At 49.9% G+C, this 17,754-nt stretch overlaps 1 protein-coding gene across 7 annotated transcripts in view; it reads left to right on the top strand.

The window, feature by feature from the left end:
- The window catches only part of PDE8B (phosphodiesterase 8B), a 260,529-nt gene that overhangs the window by 198,216 nt on the left and 44,559 nt on the right, over positions 1 to 17,754 (top strand). For all 7 annotated transcript variants that reach the window (XM_084881266.1, XM_084881268.1, XM_084881267.1 and 4 more), the window contains 5 exons: positions 1,519 to 1,578; positions 3,778 to 3,835; positions 8,296 to 8,384; positions 14,532 to 14,610; positions 17,105 to 17,245. In XM_084881266.1, coding sequence (XP_084737392.1) covers positions 1,519 to 1,578; positions 3,778 to 3,835; positions 8,296 to 8,384; positions 14,532 to 14,610; positions 17,105 to 17,245 — 427 coding nt within the window. The remainder of the gene's footprint in view (positions 1 to 1,518; positions 1,579 to 3,777; positions 3,836 to 8,295; positions 8,385 to 14,531; positions 14,611 to 17,104; positions 17,246 to 17,754) is intronic.

A 17,754-nucleotide genomic window follows, 5' to 3' on the forward strand; every position in this document is an offset into this window, starting at 1 on the left:
AGCCCTGACACTTCTGTTCTGAGAGATGATGGCTCTCTTTTGGGCCACATTAAAGTAACCAGAGGCCGGAGCCAGGAGATGGGTCAGATCACGCATTCATATTTGTACCAATGACTGAGTAGGTGGCACTTTATTAGAAGCTCACCCAGCCCTAGTCGATTTGGTTCAACGGTTAAAGTGGCGGCCCTCGGACTGAAGGGTCTCGGGTTCAAATTCTGGTCAAGGGCATGTACGTAGGTTCCTTACCGGCACCAAATTGATATGTCTCTCTCAGGTTGATATCGCTCTCTTTTCTCTCTCTCTCTTCTCTCTTCTCTCTTCTCTCTTCTCTCTTCTCCCTCTCCCTCTCCTTCTCCCTCTCCCTCTCCCTCTCCCTCCCCTTCTCCCTCCCTCTCTCCTTCCCTCCCACTCTCTCTAAAAAATAATCAATGGAAAATACATCCTTGGCTGAGGATTTTAAAAAAAAGTTCACCCATTTCATGACCCCTGACCAGAATAATAAGAATCTGAGCTGTACCATTCAAAACACATTTTCTAAGAAGACTCACCGACCTCTAAAGTCTACATCCGTACATGGCTTAATCCTGTTAAATTTCTAGGGACTAAACAATACAGAGGTGGTGACAGTTGCCATATTACAACATGTCTCAGCCCCAGTCACTGAAAGTACCGGAGGACAAACAACAGCACAACTGGGAAATTGGGGTGGGTCTGTGTACCATTTAATACATTTTAGTCTGCATTTGTCTATCCAGCTGTCAGCAAGTACTTTCATTTTTTTCTGAACTACTATTTTAAAAGAAAAGAGATCCAGCCCAATTATCTCCCCAAGTACAAACTAATAACCAGAGAATTGTAGGACTGCCAGTTTTTTGGTTTTTTTTTTTGTTTTTGTTTTTGTTTTGTGTGTGTGTGTGTGTTTTTGCAGAGTATAATTTCAGTCAGAAAACATGGAATGTAAGTGGGATTTGATAGTTGTTGAAGTGGAAAATTGGCAGATCTGACCTATTGGATAATTGCCTGGGAATTAAAAAAAAATATTTTTTTTTTTTTTAATAACACAAAGAGATTGTCCTGATCCACAAGGACATCTTTCTTTGTTGTCTTTCACATGGACTTTTTCTGTGTGTGTGTGTGTGTGTGTGTGTGTGTGTGGTGTGGTGTGTGTGTGTGTGTGTGTGTGTGTGTGTGGTTATTGTTGTTCTGTTAGTTTAATAGTTCTGTTTATTAAAGACGTTTCAGGTTTACAGAAAAACTGTGCAGGGTCCAGACTGTTCCTGCAGTCCTATCTACCCCCACCCTCCAGCTTCCCTCATGGACATCTTGCACCCACGTGGTGCTTTGTTAGAGTGTCTCCGTTGCAGTTAACATTCAATCCCGTGCGAGTTCCCGGCGCACCGCAGAGCCGCTCTTCGGAGGAAGACCTGACGTGCTGTTCCCAGCTCGAAGCAGATGCATGGGGGGGTGGGATGCCGCACAGCGAGGTCACCTGTTTGACTGGGCACCTTCTTGTTGCAGGTCGATCCGGGCCACGAACCTCGCGGAGCACACGGTGATCCTGGCGGTGGTTTCACAAGCGTAAGCGCTCCTCCCGCCCCTGCTGGAAGCTGTCCCGTTCTCCCTGAGACATCTGCCTGATGTCATCCACTCTCAGGGCTGGAAAAACAACGGGCATGTCCTTGGCCCCATCACAGCAACCGTAGATCTTGCTTTGGGGTTTTTTTGTTTTGTTGTTTTGCACGTGTCTGGAAATATTTAGGTTTTCTCCCTATCACATCGAATTGCTTCTGCAACATACTCACCTCGGGGGGGGGGGGGGGGGGGAATGAGTTACTTCATTAGATGCTGGAAATGAATGCAAAATGTGTGAAGGAGGAGATCTGGAAAGAACACGATTCCAGCTTACCCTTTTTTATGTCCTTTAAGGAAAAGAGATGGGAGAGGGGGGGAAAGAATGCTTGTTTTTCACGTCAGAGGAAACCAATGGTAGTGTGAGGACAGAGAGGCACTAACTCCACTGCAAGGAAAGGGATGTGCCGTTCACGTTTTGGGCCAGTTCTGTGGCGGGAAGCAGGACTAGGATGCATGCCAGTGTTGGAAGGCAAGAAAGAGGGAATTAAGCTGTAGGTACGAGATTGTGGGCTGAGAAACTGCTCTGCTGGGTTCACTGTCTGAAATGGCCAGCACTTAGAATGAAGGATCTAGAAGGTAAAAGTTGTTCATACAAGCTGCAGTGGCTGGAATCTCTGCAGGTATCAAATGTTACAGTCAAGTAATGGCCATCGCGAGCTTCGGAGAGAGCAAGACCTTCATTAGGGCCTTGATCTCCTGACAAGCCAGCAACTCGGGAGGGTTTAGGCCCTCCCCGGGGCCAGCCCGGGACAGGGGAGCGCGGAAACACTCCATTCCAGAGCCATGTCCTGGCTTCAAAGTGTTGGCCTAACCAAAGACTTCTACTGACCTGGTGCTCCCTGAGTCTCTTGTCCAGAGCTGTGTCTTTTCACTGATCCCTGTGGGGCAAGGAAAGTGCAGAAACTGTCCCAGTGGTTGCTCTCCACTCCGCCATCCTGGTGGGGGATGGGGCCTCGAGGGGAACGAGGAGGAGAGCGAAGATGCGCAGTCGTCCTTGGTCAGCCCTTTGGCTCGTGTTTTATCTGGGGGGGGGGGGGGGAGGTGGGGAGGGCCTCTGGGGTCCTAGGCATGGACACCACATGCACCAGGCCCCACAGCGCTCCTGAAGCCTCTTTTCTCACCCCACCCCAATGTTTTAATAAAATATTTCATAGAGAGAGTGATAATAAACATGAATTCTGAGCTTGTCCCTCTCAGTATATGACCCAGGACATTATCCATAACCTCTAGAACCCATTTTGTGCCCGTCCTGATTTATCAGTCAGCCAAGGAGAACCCTGAGTCCCAAGAGAAGGAGTGAGGGAAGGCGGCCCCTCCCTGCAGGGCGGGCTCAGCTACAAGTCATGCCCCAGATAAGCACTGGGGTTTCCTTTCCTATTGTCTGTCTTCTCCTCCCCCCAATCCCCTCTCCTCCATGTTTCTCCCGTTTCCAAGGTGTGGTCTCCACGTTGCTTTCTGGCTGTCTTGAGGAAGCCTCTTCTCTATCGTAACGAAGACAGCCCTGCCTGTCTCGGTAACCCACACCCACACCCACACCTTGCACTCAGACTGGTGTTCTGAGACCCAGCTGTAGACTCAGTATAGGAAACCTTCCCCTGAAATGAGTGACAGTGGCCGATTTTTGTTTTCTCTTCTTCCTTTCTAACTCGGCATTCCTCAGGACACATCTTGCCCATTTGGCTATTGGCTGCGGCAGCTTTTGCCTGTTGCCTTCCTCGAGTTGAGAGTTGGACCCAGCGAGGTCTTGGGGGTGGGAGTTGTGCGTTCAGAGGGGTTGAGGATGGCAAAGAGGACAGCCTCCCTGGGACAAGCATTGCGCCTACTTGTCCCTTCGTGGGACCGCCCCATCCGCTTGCTCCAACTCCAGCGGCAGCTAGCGCAGGGGACAGCCACTCCCGTGGCCCTGCGGCCACGCTCTCAGGCACACGGCGGGCGTTTTCTTCGCCATCCTGTGCTTCCTGCATCGGGGGGAGGTCCGTGTGGAGTCGGGGCCCTTGAAGGCAGGTGTACCCGTGGGCACGTGCTGGTCGGGAAGCCACTCCGAGAGCCAGCGCCACGCTCGCCTCACTGCTCGCTCTCCGCGGCTCAGTGTGAGGAAGCCTGGTTTGTATCTGCCGAGTGACCACCTTTTCTGCTTTGCTGCAGATCGGGCGACCACGAAGAGGCCTCCGTCCTCCCTCTGCTGCACGCAGGCTTCAGCAGGGTACGTAGACGCGGGCCAGCACCTCCCTGTGCGGGCACCTTCTCCTAACTCTCCCGCCCAGCACAGCCAGCCAGCGTCCATGCGTGACCCTAAGCCCCTGGGCGGGGGAGGGAGGGAGGGGAAAAGGAACTGTTCACACGGGATGGTAATGGGCAACTGTTAGTCTGATTTCTTTTCCTTTTCCTCTCATAACTTCATATATCTTACCTAGTGATACGTAATGACATAAAAACACATCATAGGTCAACATTCTGTAGTCCCAAGGTCCTCTCGTTTGGTCCAGTTGGCTAGATTCATTGTGTGCATGTGATTACGTGTAGGCGAGACCACTACGTGGGCACCCAGGTCTTGGGTTGGTCAGGGCCTGGTCAGAGCCTGTGCCCAGGGACGGGCCCGGGACGGCCGCCGCCTCCTGTGAGCGCCTGGTTTAAATCGTGTTGTTTGAGTGACTCCGTGAGTTAAACGGCTGTCCCACTGAACGGTGAAGATTGGTGACTGCAAGGAGACTCACCAGCACTCCAAAGCCAGGCTTCCCTGGGTCTCCTGGTGTCCCGATGGGAGTGATCTGAGTCTCACAGAGATGCAGCCCTGCACCCTTTCCTTCAGCAATAGGACATGGCCCGTGCCTGTGAGCTGTGGAGGTTCCTTTGGGCGCTTTAAGGTGGTTCCTTGCAGTCCCTAGTTTAACCCTGTCTTTGTGGTAGACTGAGGCAGAAAGGGAGAAATCGCCACGGGCAGCGGTTTTGTGCTTCGGTGGTTCTCTGCTTCGGTGTGGAGCAGAGTGCTCTGTGAAACAGGCAAGTAGCGCAGGGGCTCACGGGTGTCCTAGGAACGAGTGTTTCTCGTTCGTGGTATCGCTCTCCTCACTCTCCTCTTGTCCATCATCCCGTCGCAGAGGCCGGCATTTGGTTCTGAAAGCTGTGTCTCTGAGCGTGCAGAGCAGTGCTTCGAGTTCTGCAAGAGGACTGCTGGTGTGTGCGTGTGTGTGTGTGTGTGTGTGTGTGTGTAGGAGAACCTGTGAACTCCACGAGCTCAAGACATCTTTCTCCACTGAACAATGATCATTTCCTGAGAAATAACCTAAAATCACCCACAGGTTTCATGGGGGGGTGGGGGGGGCATGGGTTTCATGTGGAACACCCACTGCACCCCAGCCCCCCATGGCCCTGGAGGCCTGAGGTAGGAGCTCGTGGAGTTCACAGGTTCTCCTATACACACACACACACACACACACACACACACACTCACACACACACACACACACACACACACACACACACACCCTGCATTACTAAGGACAGCAGCCACACCCTGTGGGTGACATCCTCCAGGCCCCCAGTAGCTGCTGTCGGGTGTCCTTCTGGAATTTCGCCCTCGGCTCAGTGTGCCTGCCTGTGACGGGTGTGGGTTGTCATTTGGAGTGATGCTGGGAATGGCACATCTACTCCCGGGAAAGCTTAGGGAGAGCCACGGGGCCACGTGATGCGGTAAATCTAGGAGGGAAAGTTCCGTGGTTCCTTTTTACGAGCTCTGTAACCTGCCTGTGCTGCTCGGAAGGGTCCGTCGCCCGCTGTCTGGATACGGAGCTGCTTTCTGCCGTCCGCCTGGCTGAAGGAGACCCACAGAGGGAGCGGGAAACACGAGGCCTGGCGTGGACACCTGTGTTCCTTCACGCTGGTCTGAGCGGGGCCGTTGCCAGCTGGGTCAGGGTGCCCCCACATCGTTGGGGTGCTTTCCAAGGGCAGCACTTCGCCTCTACCAACGCTTTCCCTCCTGAGTGTCTGTGAAACCAGATCAGCTGCGGTTGCTCTCCGGGTGGCTGCCCTCCTTTTTTGGGCAAAACCTTGTAGTTGGCAACACTCTACCCAGCCACCCACCCAAGCATGCCAGCAAGTCTGCCTTCCGCGAGGTGGTTCCCCACCGCTGAGCTGTTTTGATCGTGTGAAACCAGCTGGTGAGACGCGGCCTGTGTTGCTAGCCGATGGGTCGGCTTCGGACCCTGGGTCCCTGCGTTAGGGACCCAGGAACAGTCGGTGCCGTGAACACCCACAGCAGTCTCAGAGCCTAACGCTGCGCGTGAGGGCCGAGCATGCTGCCCCGAGCCCTCCGAGCCTGCTAGGAACCAGTGCCTTCGCGAAGGGCGAGGGCGGCTGTTTGTGTACCAGAGCCGCTGCGTCCCTCTTTGTATTTGAGACGGTGCGCAGGCCCCTGAAGGAGTGTTCTAGAGCACCCACATGTGTGATGCTGGGCGAGGCTCCTCCCTGGGCGGCTCCCTGAGGAGAAAGGAACAGCTCAGACTTATTATCGGTTCGGCTCCACTCTGGGCAACTTGTTTCATCCCCGCCTACAGATGAGAGGCTGGGGTGTTCTTCATTTCTGCAGAGGAGAAGACAGGTGAAATAGCTTGCCACAGCTCATACTCACCGCAACGTCAAAATGCCAGCTCCCTGCGGGGCCCGCTTACAGAGTGTTTCTCAAACTGTCTGGGGACCCTAGTGGGCCAAACGCTCTTAGTGGGTGTTCCTTGGCCAAGGCTGCTGTGGCCAAGTCAGTTTGGGAAACCGGTGAGGCCCCTGGCCCTGAGCACGCACAGCCCGAGTCAGCAGCGTGGCGAACGGGCCTCCTGAGGGGCCGATGCTGCAGAAGCGCCCACGTTTCTGCCAGTGGCCCAGGAACCCGGGTGTTTAACCGCAGGCCCAGGGGAAGGAGGCTGACGTTGGAAGACCGCTGCTGTTCATTCACTCAAATCACTCCAGGGAGAGGGGTTCACGACACTTTTGAAAATGCCTAAAAGGTGAGGCACTGGCGTCTTCCGTTATCTTTCGTCCACAAAACACCCACTGAGCACCAAGTATGTACAGAGTGCTCCAGGGCTTAGACACCGTCCCCTGCAGAGAGCTGTGTGTCACTACAGTGTAAGTTCTTAGACTTAAAGAAAAGTAAAATATTAAAAAAAATGATTTCTTAGATAGGAAAGTGGAAATATCACACGGAACATACAAACACAACACGCTGAAAGAAAGCCAAGAGGGAGTGAGCCAAAATTAACAGCTGGAGCCTGTGATCCTGTCGGGGATGTGGGGATCTCCCTTTGTGTTTTCTGTGTGTTACACTCTGTAAAATTAATGTGTGTCACATGTATAATTAGACATAGACCATCGCAGCCCGTCCAGGAGTTCATCCTAAACCTAACGTGTTTAACTTCACCAGAGGCCGAAACTGGTTTGGCTCGTCAGCCTTCGGACTGAAAGGTCCCGGGTTTGATTCCGGTCAAGGGCATGTACCTTGGTTGTGGGCACATCCCCAGTAGGGATGTGCAGGAGGCAGCTGGTCGATGTTTCTCTCTCATTGATGTTTCTAACTCTCTATCCCTCTCTCTTCCTCTCTGTAAAATATCAATAAAATATTTTTTAAAAAAATAACTTCGCCAGAGAAAGGGAAAGTGTTCCTCCTGGGTGTGTGGCGGAATCCCCCTTTCCCCAGCCCTTCCTGCTTCCGCCGGCAGTGGTGAGGACCATGGCTTCAAAGGCGCTCCCCAAGGAGAAGCCATCCACTAGACAGCGGAAGTGTGTGTGTCTGTGTGGGGGCGGGGGAGTGGGGATTAGAGGACAGGGAAGAAAGGGGGGAGAGAGGAGAGGAGGGAAGAGAGGGAAGAAAGCAAAGAAGGGCCTCTCCCCTCGAGACCATTTGCAGTGTGGCTCACACCAAGCACATCCAGTGCTGTGTGTTAGACTTTTACTTCTTTTGTCCTTTACTAGTAGCCCTGCGCACAGATCTGTGCACCAGGAGCTGTCTGCAGGGCCTGGCTGCTTCACACTCGCTGCCCAGAGGCTGTCCGTGGCCTGAGGCCCATCCGCAGCTGGACGAGAAACGCTTGCCTTGTGGCCGCAGTGATCCACCAGGCTGTTCTCACTGCCTGTTCTCAGCGGCCACCCCCCCCCCAAACCCCCCCCGCCCCCCGGGACTGGGGGGCTGAGAGGACTGGGCGCCGCCATCTTGTGGCTATGGGCGGCGGCATCTTTGTGATGGAGTGATGGTTAATTTGCATATTGTCCTTTTATTAGATAGGATTGTTTAAAGTATTATATATAGCATTACACATGTCTCCTTTTCCCCCCAGGGACCTCTCCTTGGCCACCCCCACCCCCTGAGAAGACTTTTACTAGTGCAATAGAAAGCACAGGTGTTTCTGCAATTAGCAAGGCTGCATTTGTTTTCCTGTCAGTATGCGCCGTGAAGTGTTCCCCACCTTTGTTACAAACGGAGTTAAGCGTACAATAGCCCGTGCTGCGTTTAAACAAGCGTTTCAAACATCGTGACAACTGTTTGATTTCATCTTATCCACTAGTTGTCTTCTGTCACAGGGTAACCTGGGTAGGGAAAACGGTTCAGCTTCTTTATTTGACTCCGAAGGAAGTAATTGCATCTGTCTTACGTGTTATATTTATTTTTCCCCCCAGAGGTTTGTGGAGAATAGCAGCATCATCGCCTGCTACAACGAGCTGATCCAGATCGAGCACGGGGAAGTCCGCTCGCAGTTTAAGCTCCGGTGAGTGGCCAGACCCGGCGGGCCCGGGCGGCAGCTCCAGAGGAGCCGTCCGGCTCCCAGCTCCGGGCTCAGGCACAGGGCCTGGGACGCCGTTCCACAAGCAGCAGCTGCCGGTACAGCAGGAAGGATCTACACTGGGAGCCCTTGGTTACTATGAAACAAATTAGAAGCGTTTCTTACTTTGGCAGTACTTTCCACTATTTACAGCAGCTTTAAAATTATATCCTGGGAAAAGTACTGTTTAATTTTTGTACAATCAGATCGAGATTAAGAGGAGCCTTTCGGGATTACTTTCTGCTTACTGCTTTCAGCGTGTGTGAATTCCTCCACGGGTGGTTATGGATAGGGGCAAGCCAGTGGGCATGCTTATGACGCCAACCATAGTAATTGCTATGTAACCGCGATAGCGATTTCATGAAGCCCGCTGGTGGCCTCCAAGCATGAAGTATCTGTAATACGAGGCTGATTTCGGGTCCCTGGGCAGGCACAGAGAGCTTTAAAAGCAGGCTGCTCTCTGGTGCTCGCTTCTGGATGCGAGTGTCTGAGGGTCTGGCCAGAGCTCTGGGCCGTGGGATGTTCTGCTTCTGGGGCATCTTGGAGTGAATGCCAAGGTCCCAGCTCAGGCCTGGTTTAGCTCAGGCTCCACTCCGGTATACTCTCTGGACCCTGAGTTTTTCAGCTTGCCCCCCTCAAGCAGAGAAAGCGGAGTGGACTGTGGAGGCTGTCCCCAAACTATGGTCCTCAGTGGCTCGAGGCCCTAGGATGCCAGAAAGTCTCAGCCTGGCTTCCCCCTCTGGCCAACTGCAAGGTCAGGAGGGGTTCGGGCTCAGCAAGAAATGAGAAGGCATCTCACTGGAATGCGTATACTTCTTTTTATCTTGACTTCTGAATTTGCATTCAAAGGGGACCAACCCCTTTTATACTTATGTTTTTTCTGCCGTTCTCAGTCCCCTGGGAGGAAGGGTAATGGCATAGCCCACAGAGGCAGGTCCTTCTGGGGCTCGCCTGGTCAGGGAAGCTGCTTTTGGGTGGGCAGAGAGCTTTAAGAAACAGTCACTTTCTTAGAAGGGAAAGTAATTAAGAAGGACCTCAGACAGTGGGAATTTAGGTATTTTAACAGCTTTTCGTTGAGGAATATTGCCAAAGACTTTTGCCTATGTAAATAATTAAATCCCTTGGTTTCTGTGTATCCACATATTTGTTAGCTCCAGAGAACTTGATAGAATTTTTCAAGAAAAGCACATTGCCTTTACTTCAGAAGTTAATGATTCTTATTATTCTGCATTGCTGGAGGTCTCTACTGTTTTTTAATTGAGGGTAAAAAGGCTTTGTGCTTTTAAAAAAATGTTTTCACAATGAATAGAATTAGAAAAAGAAAGATTTCATTTGGTTTAAATCTTTTACTGTGTCATACCTACAAAAACATGAACAGATACCTCATTGCTTTGATGGGTAATTTTCTCCTTTTACTTCAGGTAATTGTGTGCGTTTCCTTGGGCAACATTCAATGTGATGGCACACACGCCAGATGTCAGAGGGAGTGGGTGGAGGTCACGCTGGCAGCTTGAACTAAACATTCCCAGCCAGTTAGCATGAGGGCTTACAGAAAGGGCTTCTGGGTATTTGCTAATGAAGAAATCTGCTTAGAGCCAGGGCCTTAAAACTCCTCAAGGTTCATCAGACTGAGAACTTGGCAAATTCCCGAGGGCCTAACCCTGTGCACGTCCCAGGACTTCTCTCTCCTCACTGACCGAAGCTGCCTGGGGGAAAGGCTCCAGTTCCCAGTACCAGTCAGTGTGCAATTGGCGAATGGACTTGGCTCAGCAGGCAGTGGCCCCGGAAGGAGGGTTTGCCCAGCACACCCATCTCCTTACCCCTCAGCCAGCGGAAGCTTGGCTGGCAAAGAGCCTCTCTTCCCAGCCCTGAGCAACCAGCATGATAGCAGCCCCGTGTGCGGCGGGGGCCTGCGGGGTGACGTGTGTGTGTGTGTGTGTGTGTGTGTGAGATGGGGGAAGACGGGAGTTCTCCACCTGAGAGAGCCAGAGGAGGGCTAAATGGTCTGCTGCTTCTGTTGCTTTTTGGCTATTCTGCCTCAACTCTCCGGTTTCCTCCCCTTTGTTGGAGGAGTGGGGTGTGCGCAGGGTTTGACTCTCTCTGGGTCACACACACTGCCTCCCACCCCCAACCCCCTGCCCCAGACCATGACCGCCCCCCCAGGGCATTCAAGGACCACTAAAGCCTCTACCAGCACCCCAGAGGCAGGCAGGCGACTGTCACTGGGAAAATGAGGCTCTTTATTATGCAATGCCAGAATAATCATCGTCTAATTATATAATGCTTCCCCTGCAATTCCGCCCCAGCTGCAGCTGAATTCGTGGCACGACAGGCATTCTGCAAGGACAGCCCGTGCTGCAGGGGTGGCGCGAGGGACGGTTGAAGGCGCATCCTCCCGTGAGGTGTGCATGTGTGGTACCCACACTGAACCACGGGAAAAGCAAGGGCCACATGAGCAAACAAAAGCTGTCTAGTTTTAAGATTCTGTTTCCTAGAATAACTCTTAAAAATAGGAGAGCCACATCTCATTTCTGAGAGCATTTGACGAGTTGCTTTATAGAACAGAAGAATTCGTGAATGGGGAATGTCGAAGGAAGTGGGGGTGAAGGATGACCATTTATCTCTAATCCTTACGCATCTTCATTATGAAGACAACTATGTCAGCCACAATACAGATAGGATTTATCTACTTACTGGGAGTTGAAGCTGATTATACTAATGCCAGACCGGCTGTGTGCCCTCATTAGCCTGATCTGTTATCCAGGCATTATACCCACATCATGTTTATTTTACTCGAAGTCCTACTTACGAAGGTAGCAGTCTTCGGTGTCAGAAACATCAGTTTCTAAAAGATGGGCAGAATTCTGTTTTCTGTGGAACCCTGCATCTCTGTGATGAATGGATGTTTACAGACATGTGGGCTCTGTGACCGCCTGGCATCACAGGAGAAACCCAGCTGTGGAGGCTTCGCGCACAGCCCAGTTGCCCTCCTGCTCAGGAAGGTGCCCACCTTGGCCCCATGCTGCCTCCCTCCCGCTCGCTTGCGCCCTGTCCCTCCCAGACCCCTGCTGGGGTGTGGCTTTGTGTTCAGACTCACCTTGGGCAATTCTACCCTGTTCCAGGTGGCCGTGTGTGTGTGTCTGTGTGTGTGTGTGTGTTTGAGTAGATTCCAGAGTATCTTTGGTAGGACATGAGATTATGGAACCCAGCCACCTCAGCCACAGTTGACGGAGGAAAACACTGAGAACCAGAGAGACTGGACACGATTGGTCACAGCTCCCCAGTGTGTTGGCTGTAGCGCTGGATAGAATCCAGGTGTCCTGCTTTCAGTCGACAAACTCTGCCCACCTCCCTAAGCCCCCCTCCCTAACACACACACACACACACACACACACACACGCACACGCACGAGCGCGCACGCATCTCACACCACTGTGTCGCCTATAGACTTCATGCCCAGCTTCTCTAACGCTTGCCTTTCCCTCTGGGCCTCCGAGGGCCTGAAGGAGGTGAGGGGGGATGGTTACCTCACCTGTACGTCAGGGGTTTCCACACCAAGGTTACTTTTCCTTGTGCTACTTTTTCCAATTTGCCAACTTCTCAACCTGAAGAAGACAAAAATCCACTTGAGGCACAGAGTTACAAGGTTCCCAAAGAAGAGAAAGTAAATGAAGCGAGGGCTCTTCTGCATGAAGAGTGTTAATAATTAATTTAAGGAATTAAATTTTGAAACTCTTGAGAACACCATTCAAGTCGGTGACCTCATTTTGCTGCAGGTTCATTCAAATAGAACCATCAGCCAAATCGGTTTAAAGCCTCTGTCTAAGCATTGCACTCCAGGAGCGTGTCTCACCAGTATCCTCGCGCCTCACCTGTTGATAACAATTTGCTTTGTCCACTGGGCATTATACTTATTGAAGATCTTAGACTGTGTGGATGATCATACAGCGAATGTTTAATAGATAAATTTTGCAGATTGGAGCTAAGATCTTGTATAAAGTAGCCTCTTGAATTGACAGAAGCAATAGTACCCTGAGGTACCTGTGTGCATACCTCATTGAGACACATGGGTACTTTAAGAAAACCCTTGGGCAGAAGAGGAATTTATCCCATAAAATGGGCTGGAGCTTCATTCTGCGCCTCTCAGAGCTGAGGAATTAGCCCTCGGTGCGCATGCTTTGATGTCTAAATTCTGGGGACCAGGGACCGCTTTCCTGTGGTGCCGAGTGGGTTCTGCTCAGGCCCCTGGGAAATACTCCTGAGACTTGCTTCTTCACGGGAGGCGGTGCAGTATCAGCATGGGTAATGTTAAAGTCCTCTTAATTCTCTTTCTCTTATTTGAAGTGACGTTTTATTAGCATGCAGAGATGCTAATGGGGCAGTGTATAGTTCAAATTAGGTAGCCTGGAGCAGTTTCAGTAAGAAAGCTTACTGCACTTATCAGGAGTCTCAGTTCGGTTTATATTCTCCTCCGTTCACCCACACCATAATTATGTATTTTACTCACCCTCACGCCTAGTGGCAACCTCAGTCGCTGCAACTAGAGAAGCATGTCTTTCATTGGGCTGACATCCTTCACTCCCCATGAAAGTTACCTTGCTGGTTAGTGTTTTGTTATTTCCGTTCCGTTTGATATTCAGGGATAATCATGATTCCCCTTTCACCAACAGCCTTTGAAAGCCTTAGAGAACCAAGAAATCTGACTCTGGGATCTTACAAATAACAAGTGCCTGCGTTGAATTCTTATATCGTCCCAAGTGCTTTGAGAGATGTCTCCTGAAACTGTTTTGATTCTTATAACAGCCTATAAAACGCGCATTGTTTTCCTCATTTTATAGATGAGGAAACTGAGAGTTGGCAAAGATAAAAAAGTTGTCCGAGATCCTAAAACAGGCAAAACACGGACCCAGGTTTCACCCACTCTGTTCTGCCCTATGCCTGGCAAATAGTTCAGAACAGGATGGCAACATTAGGTGCCATTTTGCATGGAAAATATGAGTAACATTTTTAAAGTTTCTTTTACAGAACATCTATCCCATAAATCAACATCTTTTATGTAACTGATAAAAAAGCCTTCCCTGGTATTCTTTCAACAGCCAGTGCAAATAACAGAACTTTAGGAACTAGTCACATACTTGCTGTTAGATAGTAACTTAATTGTATTTGGAGTTGCTCTAGATTTGGAAGAGTTAAAATTCTTTCCAAGAATTGAGAAACTGAAATGATTTCAGATATTCTGGATAACCAGCCAAGGTCACCAAGAAAACTGCTTCCTGCCCCTCCCCCCCCCCCAGAGCTGTACCCGTACCATCACCCAGGCGAGGGGCATCCTGTCATGTCTGCCTTACAGCAGGCTGGCGGGCATGGGTAAAAGCAAAGCACTAGAAAGGCTTGTGTATTTGAGGTCACAAAAAAGGAGATAAAGCTTTTGTGCTTATTGCAAGAGGCCAGAATGCCTCAGATCCTATCTGGGCTTAAGTGTGTTTTCTTAACTGATAGGAACTTCAGAGGCCAAGGAGAGAAAGCATTGTGGGTGTAGAACGGAGGGACCTAGAAGATGGTCCCTTGAACCTTTGTTCTCCTGTGTCAGTACTAAGGTTCCATCCAGCATATATGTAGTTCATTTTATTTTTTAAATATATATATATTTATTTTAGAGAAATAGAGGAAGGGAGAGGGGGAAAGAGACAGAAAAATCGATGCGTGAATATCAATAGGTTGCCTCCTGCACTCTGCCCCCTTCTCCCCGACTTGGGATGAAGACTGAAACCCAAGCATGTGCCCTGGCCAGGAATCTAACCAGTGACTTCTTGGTCCATGGATCGAAGCTCAACCACTGAGCCACATCAGCCAGGCTGTAGTTCATTTTATGACCCATGAATATTTTGCTGCTTATAATTCATCTCTTTGTATCACATACATGAAAATATATGCTTTTGTTTATTCATTTAGTTTGAAAGCCTAGGTGTTATTTTTTTTCTCAAAGCAATATCAGAAGGTACAACATTGCTTTAATGAGCCTGAGGAACTGTTTACTTGAGTAAATTAAATGGTTTTATGGTAGAACTAACATTGATCTTTTGCAACTTTCAGGGCTTGTAATTCAGTGTTTACAGCATTAGACCACTGTCATGAAGCCATAGAAATAACAAGCGATGAGCATGTGATTCAGGTATGGGGACTTTTTTTTTTTTAATCTTTAGATGTTGAAGTAGAATCTTTTAAGTTTGAGCCACCCTTTTTCAAGCACTTTAATTCTCACACTTTAGCATGTTTCCTTTGGAGAAAGGAACACCAAAATATTCAAAGAAAACTGAGAGGGTGGCCTATTAGTTTTCCCAGGGGCCAACAGGAGACTAAAGGGGACAAATGTAATACTTTAAACATAAATATTTTTTAAAAATGTTTTTAAAAACCTTATAGACTTAAGCTAAGAATTAGATATTTAATAAGAATAAAATTGTATTCAAATCAGAGCCTGTAATTTCTTTGGAGGTTGGCTAAATTCTTTGGACCATCTGTGAAGATAGCATTTACACAGAAGTGTATCAGGATTATAGAGTTTCCCATAAGGCTTATAAGTGCTTATGGGAACAAAATACTTTATTTTTTAATTTGTCAGTTACGGTTGACACTTAATATTTTAGTTAGATATTTACATGATGTACAAAGCAATTCCTCATAAGTGTACTGCCACCTGACATTATGCACAGATATTACAACACTACTAAATTCCCTATGCTGTGCATCACTCCCTATGATTGTTTTAACTACCAGGCTATACCTTTTTTAAAAAAAAATTATTGATTTCAGAGAGGGAGAGAAAGAAACATCAACGATGATATAGATTATAGAATCATTGATTGTCTGCCTCCTGCATGCCGCCTACTGTGGATCGAGACTGCAACCTGGGCATGTGCCTTCACTGGAATCGAGCCGGGGACCTTTCAGTCCTTAGGCCAACATTCTATCCACTGAGCCAAACCAGTTAGGGCCCAATCTGTACTTCTTAATCCGTCACCTTTTTCACCCAGTCCCCAGCCTCCCTCCCATCTGACAGCCACCAGTTTGTCCTGTGTATCTAGGAATCTGTTCCTTTGAGGAACAAAATATTTTCAAGGGTGTTCATTTATTTATAGTTGGTATTCTAATAATAAGGCCCTCTAACGTACTGAAGCCAGCTTCCTAAGGAAATGTGTATAGTTAGCAGACAAGCCTTTGTTGAAATTACCTAGTTGTATTTGTTGGAAAGTAAGGCATTTATACGTAAAGCATCCTCAGAAATGCAGGCTTTCCTCTGACGGGCACGGTTGGTTTGCGCAGAGGCACTGAGTGTGAGGAACACTCACTCTCCTCAGTAGAGACCAAAGTCAATGTTGAGCACAGTGGACCCATGGCAGACAGAGCCAACGTTTGCTCTCCTGCAAATGCCGCACTGCACACAGGCACACCTGCTCTCATTCTGAACCAATGACATCAGCACCCACCATGCTGAGGCCCGGTCATCATCCTGTTCATAAGGTATCTCATTCCCATTCAGTAACCCTGTGAAAGAGACATAATGCCCCACTATACAGGTGGGGAAACTGAGGACCAGCAAGGTCAAGGAACTCACCCAAGGGAAGCTCTGGTAATAAATAGTGGAACCAAAATATGTAGCCCTGTCTTTCTGACTCCAAAGCCTTTCCATGAGGTGTCCCGTTGGGCTGTATTTGTGGGAGTGTATCTTCGAAATGGATCTGAACGCGTCCTCATCTCATTGCCTGTTGCCGGCCCACCTGCCCGTGGTCAGCGACCTGGGCCACAGAGGGACCAGGCCCGTTTCTGCTCTACACCAAGCACACTCCCACCTGTCTCCAAACTTGAACAGTCAGGTCTCTTCGTGAAACATCTTCCCTTTGCACCTCCCTGTGTACAGTGGACTACAGGCGGTGACCGCTGTGATCAGGAGAAGGGGCTCCCTGCTCTCTATTCACTTCCCCACTTGTAGCCAATGGTGCTTTCATGGCGTCCTGCATCCACAGGGGGCACCTGGTAGCACGGAACCCTGTGCCTCCGAGAGCGGTACGCGGCGATGCTGTCACACGATAACGACCCCCTCCCAGCCTTCACCGTGAGCAGGACCAAAAGGGCTGAGGATGGTGGGCGCCTGGACTTGGGAGACTGCAGTTTTTTTTAGGGGGGACCTTGTCAGGCCCCTTTAAAAACCTACCAGCCCACCCTATCCGGCTTGGCTCAGTGGATAGAGCATCGGCCTGTAGATTGAAAGGTCCCAGGTTCGATTCCAGTCAAGGGCATATGTCTGGGTTGCAGGCTCAATCCCCGGTGGGGAGTGTGCAGGAGGCAGCCGATCAATGATTCTCTCTCATTGGTATTTCTATCTCTCTCCTTCTCCTTCTCCCTCTCCCTCTCCCTTTCCCTTCCTCTCTGAAATCAATAAAAATTTATTTTTAAAAAAATTAAAATAAATAAAAACCTACCAGCCCTCTGAAGATGACACAAGAGCGAGGAGGAAGAGAAGAGGTTGCCCAGAGCATGTTCAGTGTGAGGGAACTAACCTGACCTTTGTGCTGTGGGCTTTGAGAGGGCCCAGCAGCTTCCCCTGCCTCCCAGCAGGCTTTGCTTCAGGTGCCCCCGAACTGACCTGTGGCCACTTCCGTTCACAGTACGTCAACCCAGCCTTCGAGAGGATGATGGGCTACCACAAGAGCGAGCTCCTCGGGAAAGAACTCGCCGAGCTGCCCAAAAGCGATAAGAACCGGGCCGACCTCCTGGACACCATCAACACCTGCATCAGGAAGGGCAAGGTGGGTAGCCCTAATAACAGCCTGGACGCTCTTCTGCTGTGGGTCTTTGTGTCCCATCTTCAAGGTTGGCTTCTTTCATCTATAACCATAGAAGCGTAATGTGCTCATTAGACTGCAGTCCTTCTGGAAGACCTTCAGACGAAGCCAGGGCTGTGAGGGAAGCCCCGGTCCGGGTGCCAGAGGGAAGCCAGTGTCGGCAGCAGGGGGAAGGAAGGCTTACTCTTGCACGAATTTAGTGCATCGGGCCTCTAGCAATGCTACAATTAAATGAAAAATGTTTATGTTTGCAACATGAGTTAATTTTGGATATCAAGCAAACCTGGGGCTTAAGACGATGATACAGAATCTGGCAGTTTTGTCTAAGGAAATGCCATCCTGTGCCTGAATAGGCCCCACCTGTCATTCCTGGAACATCACTCACACCTCTGCGCCCAGTCCCGCCCACAGGCTGATGTGTGTCAGCTTATCCAGTGTTTGGGGGACTAGGTGTATTTGGTGTCAGTATTCAC

This window comes from Pipistrellus hanaki (assembly GCF_964339955.1).
Source record: "Pipistrellus hanaki genome assembly, chromosome: 4".
In the NCBI taxonomy this organism is placed as follows: domain Eukaryota; kingdom Metazoa; phylum Chordata; class Mammalia; order Chiroptera; family Vespertilionidae; genus Pipistrellus; species Pipistrellus hanaki.